The sequence below is a fragment of the Melanotaenia boesemani genome, chromosome 13 (genome assembly GCF_017639745.1).
Source record: "Melanotaenia boesemani isolate fMelBoe1 chromosome 13, fMelBoe1.pri, whole genome shotgun sequence".
NCBI lineage: Eukaryota > Metazoa > Chordata > Actinopteri > Atheriniformes > Melanotaeniidae > Melanotaenia > Melanotaenia boesemani.
This window is the reverse complement of record NC_055694.1, coordinates 19,173,785-19,188,930: the sequence shown is the minus strand read 5'-3', so window position 1 is coordinate 19,188,930 and position 15,146 is coordinate 19,173,785. Positions and strand designations below refer to the sequence as shown.

Here is a 15,146-nt window from a genome sequence, read left to right as displayed (position 1 = left end):
CACTGCGTTCTGCTCTTTTTTATAGTTACGTCAATTTAAGTGTGACAGCACTCATTGTTCTTGCCCTTGATCTTTCCATTGAGTGTACCTGGGACATTTAATGTCGCGGACAAAGTGGTCCACAGGGTCCTGCCACCAGTCTGTCTGTCATCTAGAGTCATTACAGCACAGTTACTTGAAAAGACAAGGACCATCCCTTAACATTAGTTAGTGACATGGCTGAAGAACTTAAATACATTTCCCTCTTAGGCCAGCTCAAACATGCGTCAGATGGATGCATGGTTAAGTTTTCGCTATGGCCTCTGCCAGAGGGGGTCTGGGTGAGAATAGATTAAGTAGTTTCCAAGTAGAAAAGAACTTGTTTTTTCTCTTTTTTTATTTTTGGGTGGTGGAATGCTTTGCTTTTTAAAAAGAAAGTGATGAATAGCGAAGAAATAGAAAGAAAGAACAGAGCCATAGTGACTTTGAATAGATGAAAGATGGTCCTTTTTAGGTTAGGAAGTGCAAGAGCCCAGGGGGATGAGACAGATGAACAGCATCTGGGTAAATGGATGGGTTGGTATCACACAAATACCAGCTTCTCAACACACTCAGACTCAGTGGAGGTCTAATCACAATCTCTTTAACACTTCAAATAATTGAAGACATTCGTCTGCTTTATTACCATCTTTAATTATGCGTGGCTTCACTCTGATACCAGTACTGTATCAAGTTGTGCTGTAAAAAAGCAAATCATAGAAAGCTCTGTTGTCACTTGGTATGTATGCTGAATATGTAATCATGCTACAGCAACAGCTGGACTGAATGAATTCTACAAAAACAGGAACTGTGCAAAAGTTCAAAGTCCAGAAGTTGCAGACTTTGGAGGTCAATGGTGGGAAAAACTCACACTGTACCTAACTAAAGGTGGGGATTGGAGTTGTATTGGAAAAATACAGGCATGAGTGGGTTCTTGTTTTGCTGGGGTGACATTTTGAAGTGACAGCCCTCCTCTTTGCCATTTAATTCCCATGCAGGGGAGCAAGAATGAGGTGAAGAGAGACTTAAATCTGTGAGAAAAAGGCTTTAAAGGGAGCTGCAGAAAGAGCGCACCAGAGATGCTAAGATAAGGCGAGGGAGGGGGACAGGAGGACTGATCCATTCTAATGAGGAATAACAAATGGCCTCTTTGGCCTTCTTCTCCTCCTCCCTTTCTCTCTACATTGCTGACCTTTGGGTTTGGAAATTGATTTACTGTTGCCGCGGCTGACGGTGGCATTTTGAAAATGGTAACACCCCACCTCATTAATATCGCCACATGCAGAGAATATGGTACCTCGGCCACCTGCCAAAGGAATTTTTACGTTATTTACAAATCAATGCTAGAGATGCACATGTGGGATGATAAGTGCTTCAGGATGTGTGGCAAATAGAAGAATTGACCTTTGTGAGCTCTTCACAATAACTGAATGGGAAATGACAGAAAGAGGAAATGTTTATGATGACACCTATTTATCCAGATTAAAATTTGAGTCGCTGCCTTTACAGAAGCTGCATTGTACAACCTCCAAGTGGAAAACCCAAGCACAGTAAGGAACAAAAAGTTTTACTGAGTGCTTATGCATTACCACTCAGCTCTACAAATAAAGTGCCTCAAATATTGAATAACAATTCCCCATTTAAACAGATGCCCAACAACAAAGCAGTGGTCTGGTTTTAAGCTCATAACCTAACTCCACGACTGAAGTGTCAACACTCTGCCGACAGAAAGCATGCTCACTCTAGTAGAGCAATATACCAAAACAAAGCAAATTGCCTAAATCTAAAATGCACTTTAAATGACAAGGTACTTTTTTTGTTATCTTCCCCAGAGAGAAAAGACTTAATGATCAAATTGAAGAGAGCAGATAGGAGAGATTGAGCACTAAATTGTTGACAAAATCCCCGTTTGATGACAGGCAGAAAATGGCATCACTTTGGCTTCTTTGCAAAACGCTTGCAAACACCCTCCCCCAACACATACAAGCGCCCTTTTGATGCCAAATTTAGTCCCAAGCAAATACAGCCATTTCAAAGTGACATGTTCTCGCCAAGTACATGCCTATGAGTTGGAAGCATTTGTAGATTTCAAGAAAAATTAATAAAACAAACACTTTCTTTTGAGAAAAATAGCCCTGAATATACTGAAATCTCATCTTCTTTCATCTTAAACATTATTTTACTTTCACTAACTGGACTACTTAATTGATATATGAATAAAATATTATTGTCATTCTGCTAAAAGTGGTGAAGCCCTTTAAATAAAAACCTGTAAAACTGAAACTTGTGCTGATTTTAGTGGAAAAATTATACAAACTAAAGGATAAGTGAGGACAGGATTTGTGGATCTATGATATGAAGGCAAATTTGGATTACAAGACTGAGTGGAGCTTTGTGATTAGTAGAGAAACAGACAAAATATGATTATTTTGCTCAAAATAATGAGTGAAGACTTTTTAATGATAATCTGATATCTGTTGCACATGATCATGTGACTCTGTCAGACATCATTTTATCATCTTTTATGTTTTACTCTTTTGTAAACCTGCTTATTTCTTGCCATCTTTAATGTGTATATGCTTGTTGAAGAACAGTGCTGTGTGGTAGTAGGAAATTAAAGAAGTATTATCTTGTTTACATTTGGATTTTTTTATTTAAAATATAATAATAGTAATGAAAAATAAAAAGCCCTACCTCCATGGGGTCCAGAGGCTCTCCATTCTTCAGCCAGCGGTATGAGGGCTTGGGCTTAGCGTTGGCTTTGCATTCCCAAACCAGAGTGTCATCAATGGTCTTCTGAACATCCTGGGGCTTCTCAATCAACTGTGGTGGAGCTGTGAGGTCACAAATCACTTATTGTAAATGAACACTGTAACACTACAGATATGTTTGAGTAACATCTGAATGCAGCAGTTTTAGAATAAATCAATGAACCATCCAAGCAGGCAAATAGTCCACCAAAGAAGCATCCAAGGGCATAAGTCATTAATCTACTTCCAATAAACCTGAAGCTGACCTCTACTTATAAAAAAAATAAAAACTTAATAGGTTTCACTGTAAGGTAAAATATAGCGAGTGCTTCACACCAAGGTTTATTTCTGATATTTGGAACAAGCAGTGTGACATTTAATTATGGTAATCTAAATCAGTAATCAGCTTTACTGATTATCTTATAAGTTTATAACACAGGTTATACTTGCTTTTTGTCACACAAATCACCAGAACACTGTTAATAAAATCCCTCTTTTTTATGATGGTGTTTTTTTCTGTCATATGAGTTACATCCCTGAAAATAGTTAAAGAAGATTTATGGACCCACACGAAGCTCAGCCAGGGTCAAGGGAAAGGGCATCAAAGGTAGTTGACAGTCTGTCTGCTTGCCTAGCTGCGCTTCTTTAACAATGTAATCTTACTTATAAATCAAAGACTCTGTGTCTGTCTGTCTTTTCTTTTCCACTTGACAACCCTCCATCAGATCTCACAGCTTTCCAGGGACCCAAGCGAGGGCAAAGTTGAGTTTGGAGAATTTTTTGTCCTGCTCTGTGTAGCTCTCACAACAGTACCCTCAGCCAGCCTTTGTCTGCACATAGAAGGAGCATATGGTGTCGCCCCTGTTGCTAGGCATCGGTGAAGTCATAGATAATGTCACAATTCAGACATTGTTGTTATCCTACAACTGGATTTTAATCCCATGGAAAATGTTACAGTTCTCTGTGACCTCTGAACAGAGCAGAAATATAAGCTTAGGTTGAAAAAATATTCCACTCATTAATTAAAAATATAACAAATAAATAAACAAGTAATAAAAAAAAAATAAATTAGCTGCCATTTCCTTTAAGATTCTTATGACAGAAAAATGTATGCAACATTTTGTTTTTCTTTTAATTGTTTTTTGCTGATAAATTACATTTAAAATTTCTGTCTTCATTAAGGCGTGCTGCATGTATTTCCTGGGGAGCTTTCTTCTTAAAAAGAAAAAAAAAAACAAACAAAAAAACGCAAATAAGGTAAAAAAAAAAAAAAAGCTTAGGGAAAAGAATTTTTAGCAGCCACATGTTGTTTAAAAGATTTTACATAATATTTTCATGTCAAAAAACAAGTTGTCTGGTATTATAGATACATTTATACTGACAATGCAGCACTATAGGCAAACTTGTACTACATGACACCCTGTAAACAACATTAGAAATGAGGCTCCTATAATGAAATGGGGACATCCTGCTGTGGCTTCTCTACAAAGTCAATCTAATTCTGTCTGAGCCCATTAAAAAGAAGTAAACTGCTAGACTATGGTGTAATTTAACCAATTTGACCAATTTCTTAAATCCCCTTGAATGCAGACTGACAATTAAGAGAGGAATCAAAAAGAGAAACTAACATCCTGCCCTCAGTTACCATTCACACGTGTACTGCGTTTGGCTCTTACAAACACCACATCCCCATATTGATTCTACTATTCTCCTGTAGACTTGATGGATGTCCCACCAGCTCCTGTCTGTGGGACTTTAAAATGAGATTACAGATTTTTATCACCTGGCAGTCAGTCAGTATGTGAGGCTGTGAGATGAGACAAGGCCTAAATCTTACAAGGAGAAACATGACTTCCACACAGCTTTAGAAGAGGCTGAACAACTTAGCATCAAGACAGTGACAGAAAAAGGTTGCTGAAAATCATTAATTTGCTTAGAAATGACCATCTTATAATCATTTTACTTTGTGTTAAGCCTTTCAAGTTGGGAATTTCTGGTCCTGTGATGGTATATTGCTTCAAGAAAACCAGGTTTAATCCTCAGCTCATCTACATTTACTGTGTGCATTTCATCTCACTTCCAGGTGCCACAAAAATGTGTATTAACATATCAAAGGCATCCTTCCTCACAGGAAAGAATATTCTGAATTTGATTTCAGTAAAGAAGTTCCCTAAAGGGCCTTGATGTAAGATATAATCAATGCATAAACTGCAACATAATGGAGAGAGAAACCATAAAAAAAACAGTCATCAAGGGACATTAATAGCTTTCTCGAAATATGGGCCACAAGTCCAGTGCTGGTGAGGGAAAAAATGACTTCTCCCTGAGAGGAGGTGTAAATCTGTGAAGCCTCTGGCCCTGTGTTAGCTGTTGGCACAAAAAGAGCTAGTCAGAAATAAACTATTGGCAATGGGTTAATTTACTACCACATACCACTATTTGATGCAGTTATATATGGACACTAATAAAAGCTACAGATTGCATGACAACAAATAAAACTTTTTGTTAGACTTACACCAAAGTTGCATTCTTAGATCATAGATCATGCTTTAAAATACTAAAACTGAAGGGGTTGTGAATTATGGGTTAGAAGATTTCTAAAAGTCTATACGGCTCATGATGTTAGGAGGAAACCGGAGAGTCTGAATGCTGACAAGGTTTTATACCCAAGACCGGAGGTAAAGGAGCAAGACAGGTTTTAGATCAAAGTCGGGAAAACCATCCTCCTACAGTACTCACCATAAAAAGAAAGTTTTCCTTTAACCGAGTTTCTTCCTCTGCTGTTTTCAGCTACACATTCATATATCCCTGCATCCTCCTGTTGGAAATATGGGATCTCTAAAACTCCACTGGCTTTATTTATGTCCACCTTCCTGCCAAAAGAGGCACCATCCACTCTTTTCCAGCTGATTGTTGGCACTGGGCTAGAGGTAAGAAAATACAGCACACAGCAAGGCCACAACATGAAAAATAATAGTGAAGATGGTCTGGGCTTATTGACCTCTATACATTTCCAAACAGCTTGCATTAGTGTTACAAAACAACGAACATACTTTCCGAGTGCAAAACATTCCAGTTTGACTGTCGAGCTCTTAGCGACAGGGACAACTTCAGGGAACTGCACTTCAATCTTTGGCTCGTATTCACCCATCACACCTGGAATTGCAAAGGAAAACCCTGTTCATGTTCAGTTCAAGGCCATAAAACTCTATAAAAACATTGGTATTCAGAAGGGCTCTAAATATGATACAGATATATGTGTGTTCGAACTTTCTTTGAGATCCCTCCTTATTTTTTTTTATTTATTTTTTTAATGTGCTCGGGGCTTTAGGGAAAATTTCTTGAGTCTAATCTTTCAGATCACAGCTGGGATTGTAATTTAAAGTTTAATTATCTTCCATAAAAGGAGAGTGCACACATGAACCAAACAACTGCAAAAAACAAAACCCCTACAATTTTTATGATCCAAGTTTCAGTCATGAAATGAGGTACAGATGATTAAACTCGCCTCCAATAGTTAGTTAAATTAAGCTTGTTATTTTGCCAAGCAGTGGCTAATTAGTCCCACCACCTGTGATTTAGAAATTCTATTTTCTTTTTAAAAGCAACAAAGCTGCTTGCATTTATACTTTCTGTGTATTCAGTGAGGTGGTTCCATCATACCATCGACCCGCAGGACTAGAGGTGTTGGTGGTCCTTGAACACTGGTTTTGGTGACCATGTTTGTCACAACACATGTGTAGTTGCCAACGTCAGAGGGCTCCACTTTTGCGATGTAAAGGTTGCCTGTCTTCTGGGAGACAAATCGGCGAGTGTCCTGGATGACAAAGGATGGGTACTCATTGAAGATCCATGTGAAGGTAAGATCTGTGAACAAAATCAAAGAGAATAGATGAGGGCAACAGGTGAAAACACATGCTGTTCTTATAAATCATCATACAGACAGTGTGGGATTCATCAGCAGTCTCATCACTTCAGTGTGAGAGGATACCCTAAGGGATAAAGCAATTAGTAGACTGGACTGAGTGCCATCCATCCATGATTAAAAACATTATTTATAATTGAAGAGCAATTACTCCTGCTCAGTTTTGGATAAATGCCCTTAATATGGTTAAAAGTTTCATGTCCACTTTGTTGAAGTGAGGATGCTGAAAGTTTGAATAATTGGCGTTTCAGAGAAGTAGATATTTATAGCTGGAATATTGTGGTGTTTTCTGTGATGGTTTATTCTACTTATGGTCTGGAAATATGAGGAGCTGAAAACGAGTTGAAAACACCCCTAACTTAAAGAGACTTTAAGTAGTAATATTAAATAATCAGTGTGTTACCTTTAGTAGACAGCAGTCAGAGCACTTTCTGTTTGGTGAATCAGAAATGAGTCTTGACAGGGAAGTCAAGCTATAAGTTAATCAGAAGGAGACCATGAACAGAGCCACATTTTCTCAGTCCTTAATAATTCAAACCTCAAATGTCAGCAGTTCAAGGAAAAGTTGCATCATGGAAATTTACATGGTGTCACTTTGCATCACACAGTAGTTTGTCAATATACATTTTATCATTTGCAGAATATCTATGCTGCAAAATAGTCTGATTCAGAAGTGACACTGTAAAGGTCCTCAATCGTCTTTAGTTTGAGTGTTTTAAAAGTCAAAAAATTGCCCTTCTCATGCCCCCTACTGAATAGCCTTCAGCTTAGGTGAAAACTGAACACTTAACTTATGTGTACTGCAGTTAAGACACCGAATACCTATGCACTTCACACTTTAAAAGGAAAAGAAACTAATACCCCATGAAATATGACCAATGTTTGAGATTTAGTGGCATATTTGTGAATTTGAAGGTTTGCTAGGCATGAAAACATTGTATAGAAGGGTATGTTGTTTGCTCTGAGAAGAAATTCTCCAAATAAAATAAACTTTAAGAATAATAAGTATATTCATGCATTTTTATTTAATATTCTTTATTTTGTATACCTTCTATAACAGACAAAAAAGTTAGGATCTTTGTTTGTAGTAGCAATGTAACAGAAGGGGACACTGAAATAAACTTCCTGCTGCTGCTCCTGCTCACGGAAAAAAACAAAAAACAAAACTGTGATTTGCTCTATAAAACTAATGCTTTACAGATCGTGTTATACAGTTTATTACTGCCTTGACTGCTATTCATCATCCATGATAATAAGATTCTGAGAAAGACTCCCGGTCCTACCAACCACATGGAGCGCAGTCATAAAAGCTCGACGCTATCAACCCGCAACATTATAAAAAGGAACAATGGTGTTTTGACATATTGACACAAGGATAGATTGCTCTGGACCATACTGCATCCCTGTCCCAAAAGCAATCTTAGCCGCTGGTAAAAACCTGTCTAAGTGATGACTCTGCACTATAGTGCAGGGAGTAATTGAGATGCGAGCGACACTCATCTACTGACTCAGTAGTCTTCGCTTCTGTTCTAAAGGGGGGAGGATGTTGGGTTTTGACATAATATTGCAACCTTGTGAATCAGAAAGTGAATCAGAACATTGAGAACTTGTGTCACACTTGTGCAAATTTAATTCATCCTGCTGTGGTCATATACTGTTTGCTGTCTCAGACACTCCCACCAGCATGCTGCCTGCTGCACCCCTCCTCACTCCTGCTCCAACTCTGCTCGTTAGTCCCTTAATTTACTACTTCACCATTCCATCAGTTACACTCTGCCAGGCTGACACCTTATCTTTCCTGCCAGTAAACTTTAGCATCCCTCTGATGCACAGTTCAGTCTGTTTTTTGATAGCCTGGATTTCTTTTAAAACTTTTGAATTAATCTTGAAATTTAGGTAAACTTTAGGAACATTAAATCTAAGCTATGACATCCTGTGATGTGTGTGATAAAATATTCCTATGCATTTACAGTAGAGCAAGTGTTTTCTTCTTTTCCAAAATCCTAATATTTTTAGTTTGTAAAACAAAGTGGCTATTAATTGACCAAAATTGCGCTTTAGTATTAATAAAATAACTGTTGCATGTTGGGGGAACAAGGTGTAACACTAGAAACAACCTAATTCTACTGAATATGCTCAATTTAACAAAGGAAACAGAGAAAAAGAAGCTAAAAATGCAGGCTAATATGAGGACATAACAAAGAAGAAACAGCAAAGCCTGCTGTCTTTCACTAACGTCAGCAAGAAAAAAAAAGAAATAAACTATTCCAAGAAAACTGTAACATTCTTGGCACTGGATGGCCAGTTTTGCACCAGTATAGAACATTTATTTTTTTTTTATTTTTACATAAACCCATCCCGAAACATGCAACATGAACATGGGAGATAATATCCAGATGTTCTTACTTCTGAACTGCTTGAATCTCATGTCTAAATTTCACGTCACACTCACAGCCTCCTAAAAGATGGTCCCAAAGCAGCAATCCATTTTACCACAGACACTTAAGAGATGCAATGTAATTCCTTTTCAGTTTGATATTTTTACAAATATTTTTGTGCAGAAACATTTACTTGGAGCACTTTACTTTCAAATTTAAATGGCAGAAGCAGACAGCCTCGTAACTGGTGCTATTATATCATAAGTATTTAAACTGTCTCTCTGTCACATGAATTGATAGCACATAAATGGCCAAATTTCCTCACATATCCAATTTCACATTTCAGCTTACAATTCAGTCAATATCTGCTTTTGTCTTTTTATAGTAAAGCTTTTAAATGTTTAATTTACCTCTTATTTATGTAACTCAGTTATGCATGCTCTGAGCAATGTACAGCTATGTGTGAGAAAAAATTGACTATATGTACACAAGTTTATACAAATTCACTGCACATTTTGAAAGGAAAATTTGTCAGATGAGGCTGCTATTATAAAAACATGAATTTTGAAAGTGCTTTAAAGGAAACACAAGTTGACACAGATGGGTTGCTTTTAATATAAGAAAAAAAAAAACAGAAAATATGTAAATGAGGGTAGATTTATTGCTAATTGCTGTGTTAAAAATGAGACAGTCCTCCTCCACTAAATGTGCCCTTGTGGTGAATTTGCTTGCAAGCAGGCATGGGCTGTATTTCTGTTTGAAGAATTTGTGACCGTTATTGGTCATGAGAGCAACTACAAGTGAAGGGTAAAAATGGTGCATAGTATAAATAATGTATTGAAGCTCAAACTTTAAGAAAAATGTTTTGATTCTCTTGAAGTAAAGTTTAGTGTTTGTGTTACTTCTGCTACCATTCCAGCTTCTCTGATTTATCAATATAATTCCTGGCTTGATCAGTTCAACACACACAGGGAACATCTGGAACCACCCCCACCCACTCCCTTACATGGCCATTTATATTTAATGCTTGTTTTTGAAACCATATCTTTCAAAGGTGCTAGGCACGACAATCTACAACAACAACAAATAAGCGGTTTCTAATTGGTTTGTTAAAAATTCATGTTGGGGAACAGGAAACAGGATATAGGAAGTGAAAAGCACTGATAGTAGCATTTGATTGACTTGAGAGCCTTCTGTGGACGGGAGGTAATTGAATAATGCAATCATGAGTGACATTGAGTGGCAGATTTTTATTGTGGTTCCATTTAGTTCTTGTATAATGAACAGGCAGCATCAATTTCCACTTAATGATCTGAGAGGGGGGAAGAGAAATGGAACATGACAGGCCAAGGACATGCTGAATCAAGAGTGGATTTATGCGCAAGTGTGTGTCAAAGAAAAGTATATGCACAGCTTTTGTCAAAGTGTATACTTGCAAGTGTGTTCCCTGCCAGCCATTAACCAGGACTTCCAATCTGTATTCATAACACACAAATTCACTCTATGAAATGGTCTAGGTCGTGCACATGGGAAAATCCCTGCAAGCTACGTGTGCTGTTACTAGCCAGCAGGCAGCCTCTGTTTTGTTCTAGATGCACTGTACGGAGAAAACAAGTGATTTCAGCCTTGAGTAAATCTGAAAGGCCCCTTTCCATTAGTGGAAGGAGGTCAGATGCATTAGGTCCCGAACCAACCTCAGTCATTCAGTCCATCTCAAAGCACAACATGACACAGACCAACATCTAACGCAACTACAGTATAACACAGAAGTATGACAAGAAGTCAGTCAAACCTTCTCTTGGATACTTCACAACATTTTCATTAGTGTATAAATTTGAGGTGCGTTAAAGTTTTAGAGCACACTGGCAGCACAATCCTGCAGATATCTTGGGGTTCTTGAAGTGTTGTTGCGATGAAATAATGGCTTCCTGAATCATGCATGGGATGTTGGAAGCTTTAAAAGGGGAGTGGGAGCAGATCCTTGTCTGTGACATTACAGTACCACTCATAAATTATGTCCCATCACTGTTTATGTCAACAAAACATTTGAATTTTATTGTATTTATTTGACAGAGACATGCACAACAATACAATGACCACAAAGGAAAACATCTTTAGTGTGAGACTTTCACAACGCGGCTAGTTTCTGCCAATTTAAATGTCGGCACCCATATTTTTAGGTCTGCAACAACATAATGGGTGAATGTGATGTACATGTAAAGCACTTTGGATAAAAGCGCTATATAAGTACAACAACATAGCCATTGAGCTTTAAATAAAGTAAAACATGACAACAACTGTCTTAACATAGTCATGTTTAACAAAGCTTTTTACTTTACTATGCTATTTTCATTCGGCTCTATTCTTATTTTCCATCCCTAGTGAATTAGTATATCTGTAATAATCAAACTATATTTATAATATTACGGTATATGCACAGCTAGATCAAATGGAATATAATCACTCATGTTTTAAGACTCGTGTTCTTGACTGTGGCAGATATAATCAACCTGAGGCTTTCTGCATTTATGCAAAACTGATGATGATTCATCCCACACCGCTTCTTTACAAGATCAACATCTCCATCAACAAGAGTCATTTTTGATGACAGCAGAATCTTAAAAACATCTTTAAAGCAAATTTCTTTGGCAAAACATGGCAATCAGATCATCATTCTGCTCTCATGATGCTGGACAGCAGCAGGTAAAAAAAGAAGAAGAAGAAAAAAACCAAATTGGAAAAAAACAGGTCATTTCTAGCATGGGGCTGGGTCTCCATTGAATAGATCTGTTCCATCACAACACAGATAAAATGAAAGCACTGAGTGTATTAATACCCAGTCAAACAATAGCTGATTTTGCCTTTATTTCTTCAGTATAATGAAACAGCAGGAAACCTAAGTGACCCAGTTGAAATGAATTTTAGCAAAACCAGTAAGTGCTCACCATTCACCCAAAGAAAATTATTGTTGACAGTCTGGAAGCTCTTACAATAGATATCAGATTTTTGGAGATACCTCTTTTTCTATAATGTCACAAAAGATCATGCATTGCATTATTTTGTTTTTATCTTAGTTATGACTTAAACATTCATTAAAAAGCCTTTTATGTTAATCTTTTTAGTGTACCTGACAACGTCCATGGCATCAGTTTGGAGTTATTTCAGCAGTATTTTGACCTGTTGTGGGTGAGTGTTACCTCTCATTTAATGCCTGCTGGGTTTGCATCCAGGCCTGTGCAACCCTGCACAGGCAAACAGATGTTTAGAGCATAGAAGAAGCTGAAGACCGCTATTCTTACTTTACAGAATAATGATCTGTGTAAATTTCTTTTGTTACTTTTACCACAGCATTTGAGGATTCTCATGAGCACAAGTGACCAAGACTTCATGGTTAATCTTAAATTATTAACTTTGCTGGAGTTCAGTCTTAATCTGTAGCATTTTAATTTAGGTTTGCTAATAAAGTAGCATTGTCATTTATTTGCTGATATCATCAGTGATGCAAGTGATTACATCAGAAAGAATTATTGAGTCCTACAGAGAATTACAGAGTCAAAAGTCAATGTAGGTTAATTACAAGTGATATAGATCTGAGTTGCTCTCTCTTAAGTCGTTGTTTTGAATGATTTGCACCTTTAGGACATATGTACTTTCATTGTGAAAATGATAAATTTGGACTTGATGAGAGAAATGAGATGGACCAAATGAGACTGCCCCCAAGCAACTATCTGGACTCTGACCAGGCTTGCTTCCAGTGTCCTACAATGAATGTAGGTACTTTATCCTGTAAAATTTAGCACCTAAAAAACCAGTCATTTAATCAATATAAATCCAGGTAAATTACCAAGTATAAAATGACAAGGGTTTTTTTTTTATTTGTATGATTTGAAGCATTTGTTAATGTGGCTCAACAGCATTGAATTTGTGCTTTGCCTTAAATTAAAAAAGTAAAAGAAATATCTTTGCAAACCACTTAATAGGTCTTCTCTGTCTCTACGTTACTGTGTAGTTATTACTTTTTCATGAGCTGTTAAAGGCTTTGTGTGAGACTGCATGTGACAGATGTAGGCCAGGTGCAGTTTGTGTTACTGACAACAGTCCCTCAAGGGCTGCTATCCCAAGTGATCTAAATCCCATAAGAAGGAAGTCTGATGGGAGTTTGGACTTTTTCATATAAGCATTTGTAATGAATGAAAGACAGAATTACAGAAGTACAAAAGAAAACTCTTATTTGCATTGTTCGCAGGACAAAAACAACATCTTCAGTAATCTTTGATTTTTGTGCCAAACATGCTGTTGCACACATCTTGGTTAACATCTTTGAAGTATAATGTTGCTACATATACAAAGAAGTCACCAAAGAAGCACCAGATTTTATTTTTTTTCAAAACCTCAGCATCAGAGGCCGAATTTCTGCAGTTATGAAAATGAGTTTGTAATAAGAAACGTTTTATTTCTATTTCAAATTAAATGGAGTAATGGAACCCACTTATAGCATGACAACAGCAACAAAGGCAGAAGACTATAGGAACCCCTGCAGGTCTAATCAGCTGTTAGTTAAAAGTAACACAGTACATTTAATCATCCATAATAATGCCAGCTGTAGTCATAAAAATATCATTAGCTGTGCAACCAAAAGAATAACACACCACAAGAGTGAAGACAAACTAACAGATGATTCAAATAGTTAAAAGAGGTGAATTAAATTTCATTTTGGTTATTTTTCCCCCAAAGCGCACACACTATAAAATGAAAATACAAACTATGTTTTACCTGATAACAAACAAAAATTTAATGTACATTTATTGATCTTAAAGTAGCAATAAGTGGAAATTCAGAAGAACTAGAGGTGTTTCATCTCTAGCATGACGTCACACACTGTCTCTCTGTGCTGATCTTGAGCCCTGCTTTTACCAGTTGGTCCGCTTGCGTGTTCATGTACGCTCATATGAATCACTGCCTCCTCTCTCCTCTCATACCCCCCGGCCCTCCCTCCCTAAGCGAGCAATGGCCACTCATATTTTTGTTCACCTGCAGGTGACCAGGATCCGACATTACCTCTGGTCGTTGGTGAAGAAATTGTCAGATAAAGCAAGGGACATAGCCAAGCTTAACATTGGGTTTGTGTTTCCAAATTGGAAAGCACTGAGAGCTAAAGAGACGACAATTTGAGTCAGAGCTAGCTCTTCTCCTGGACAGGTAGTAACAACACAAACGTTGTAAATTCCTTTGCCATGTTCCACAAAGTGAGGATATTGTTTTGATGAGTGTGTTTGCACATTTAATCGCAGACAAGTCGAGTCGAGGGTGGGGAGCAGAGAGCAGAGAGAGAGGGAAGTGTGGCTCATGACACTGTGTTTTGGTCAACAGGCAGTGCAGCAAACCTAGCAGTGAAATGATTTCACGTTTTGCCCCTTTAATGACAGAATAAGTTTTAGCAGAAAGTGAAAATTGATTTTTACTCAGCTATTACTATGAGTACCTCAATCTATCAATGTTTCAACAAAACAATATTTAGATAAAATACAATATAATGAAATGAAATGAGTCTTTGCTGTTCCTGCGGAACGTCATGGAGAAAACTTCATGCTAAATAGCTGAACTGAAATGGGCAGAAGAAGGAGAAGCTTTGGCATAAATTGCTGAAAACTGCTGCTGGAACCTTTTTAGAAGAGTTTCTAAAGTTGAAATGAAAAAGTAGAAGTAGTAGTAAATAGCAGAAAGCAGCTAAATTCACTGCCCAATAACTCCTGTGTTACAGTTTAATATCTGAAACCTGCATGTATTTGAGATTATTCCTATGTGCTGCATGGTTTGAGAAGACACAATACACCAGACATGGTATATGAACACGGAGCACTAAAAATAGCTTTTCCTGTGTAACAGCTGTGTGAATGTCTTCTGCTGAAATGAATGTGACCTGCAATCCTAAAGAAGCATATTATTGCTTAAAATTGCTGAAACCCTGTAGAAAGTAGTTTTAGAGTTGGAAACTGGAAAGATTTGAAGCTTAAAACTGGTTTTGGCGTGTTCAAAACGCTGAAATTTTAATGGGTCACTGCAGAAGGCTTTAAA

At 37.4% G+C, this 15,146-nt stretch overlaps 1 protein-coding gene across 3 annotated transcripts in view; it reads right to left on the bottom strand.

Annotated features, from left to right (window-relative positions):
* The window catches only part of cntn3a.1 (contactin 3a, tandem duplicate 1), an 85,002-nt gene that overhangs the window by 39,277 nt on the left and 30,579 nt on the right, over positions 1-15,146 (bottom strand). For all 3 annotated transcript variants that reach the window (XM_042004884.1, XM_042004886.1, XM_042004885.1), the window contains exons 6-9: positions 6,432-6,635; positions 5,822-5,924; positions 5,508-5,692; positions 2,713-2,852 (exon numbers count right to left, since the gene is read on the bottom strand). In XM_042004884.1, the coding sequence (XP_041860818.1) occupies positions 2,713-2,852; positions 5,508-5,692; positions 5,822-5,924; positions 6,432-6,635 (632 nt within the window). The remainder of the gene's footprint in view (positions 1-2,712; positions 2,853-5,507; positions 5,693-5,821; positions 5,925-6,431; positions 6,636-15,146) is intronic.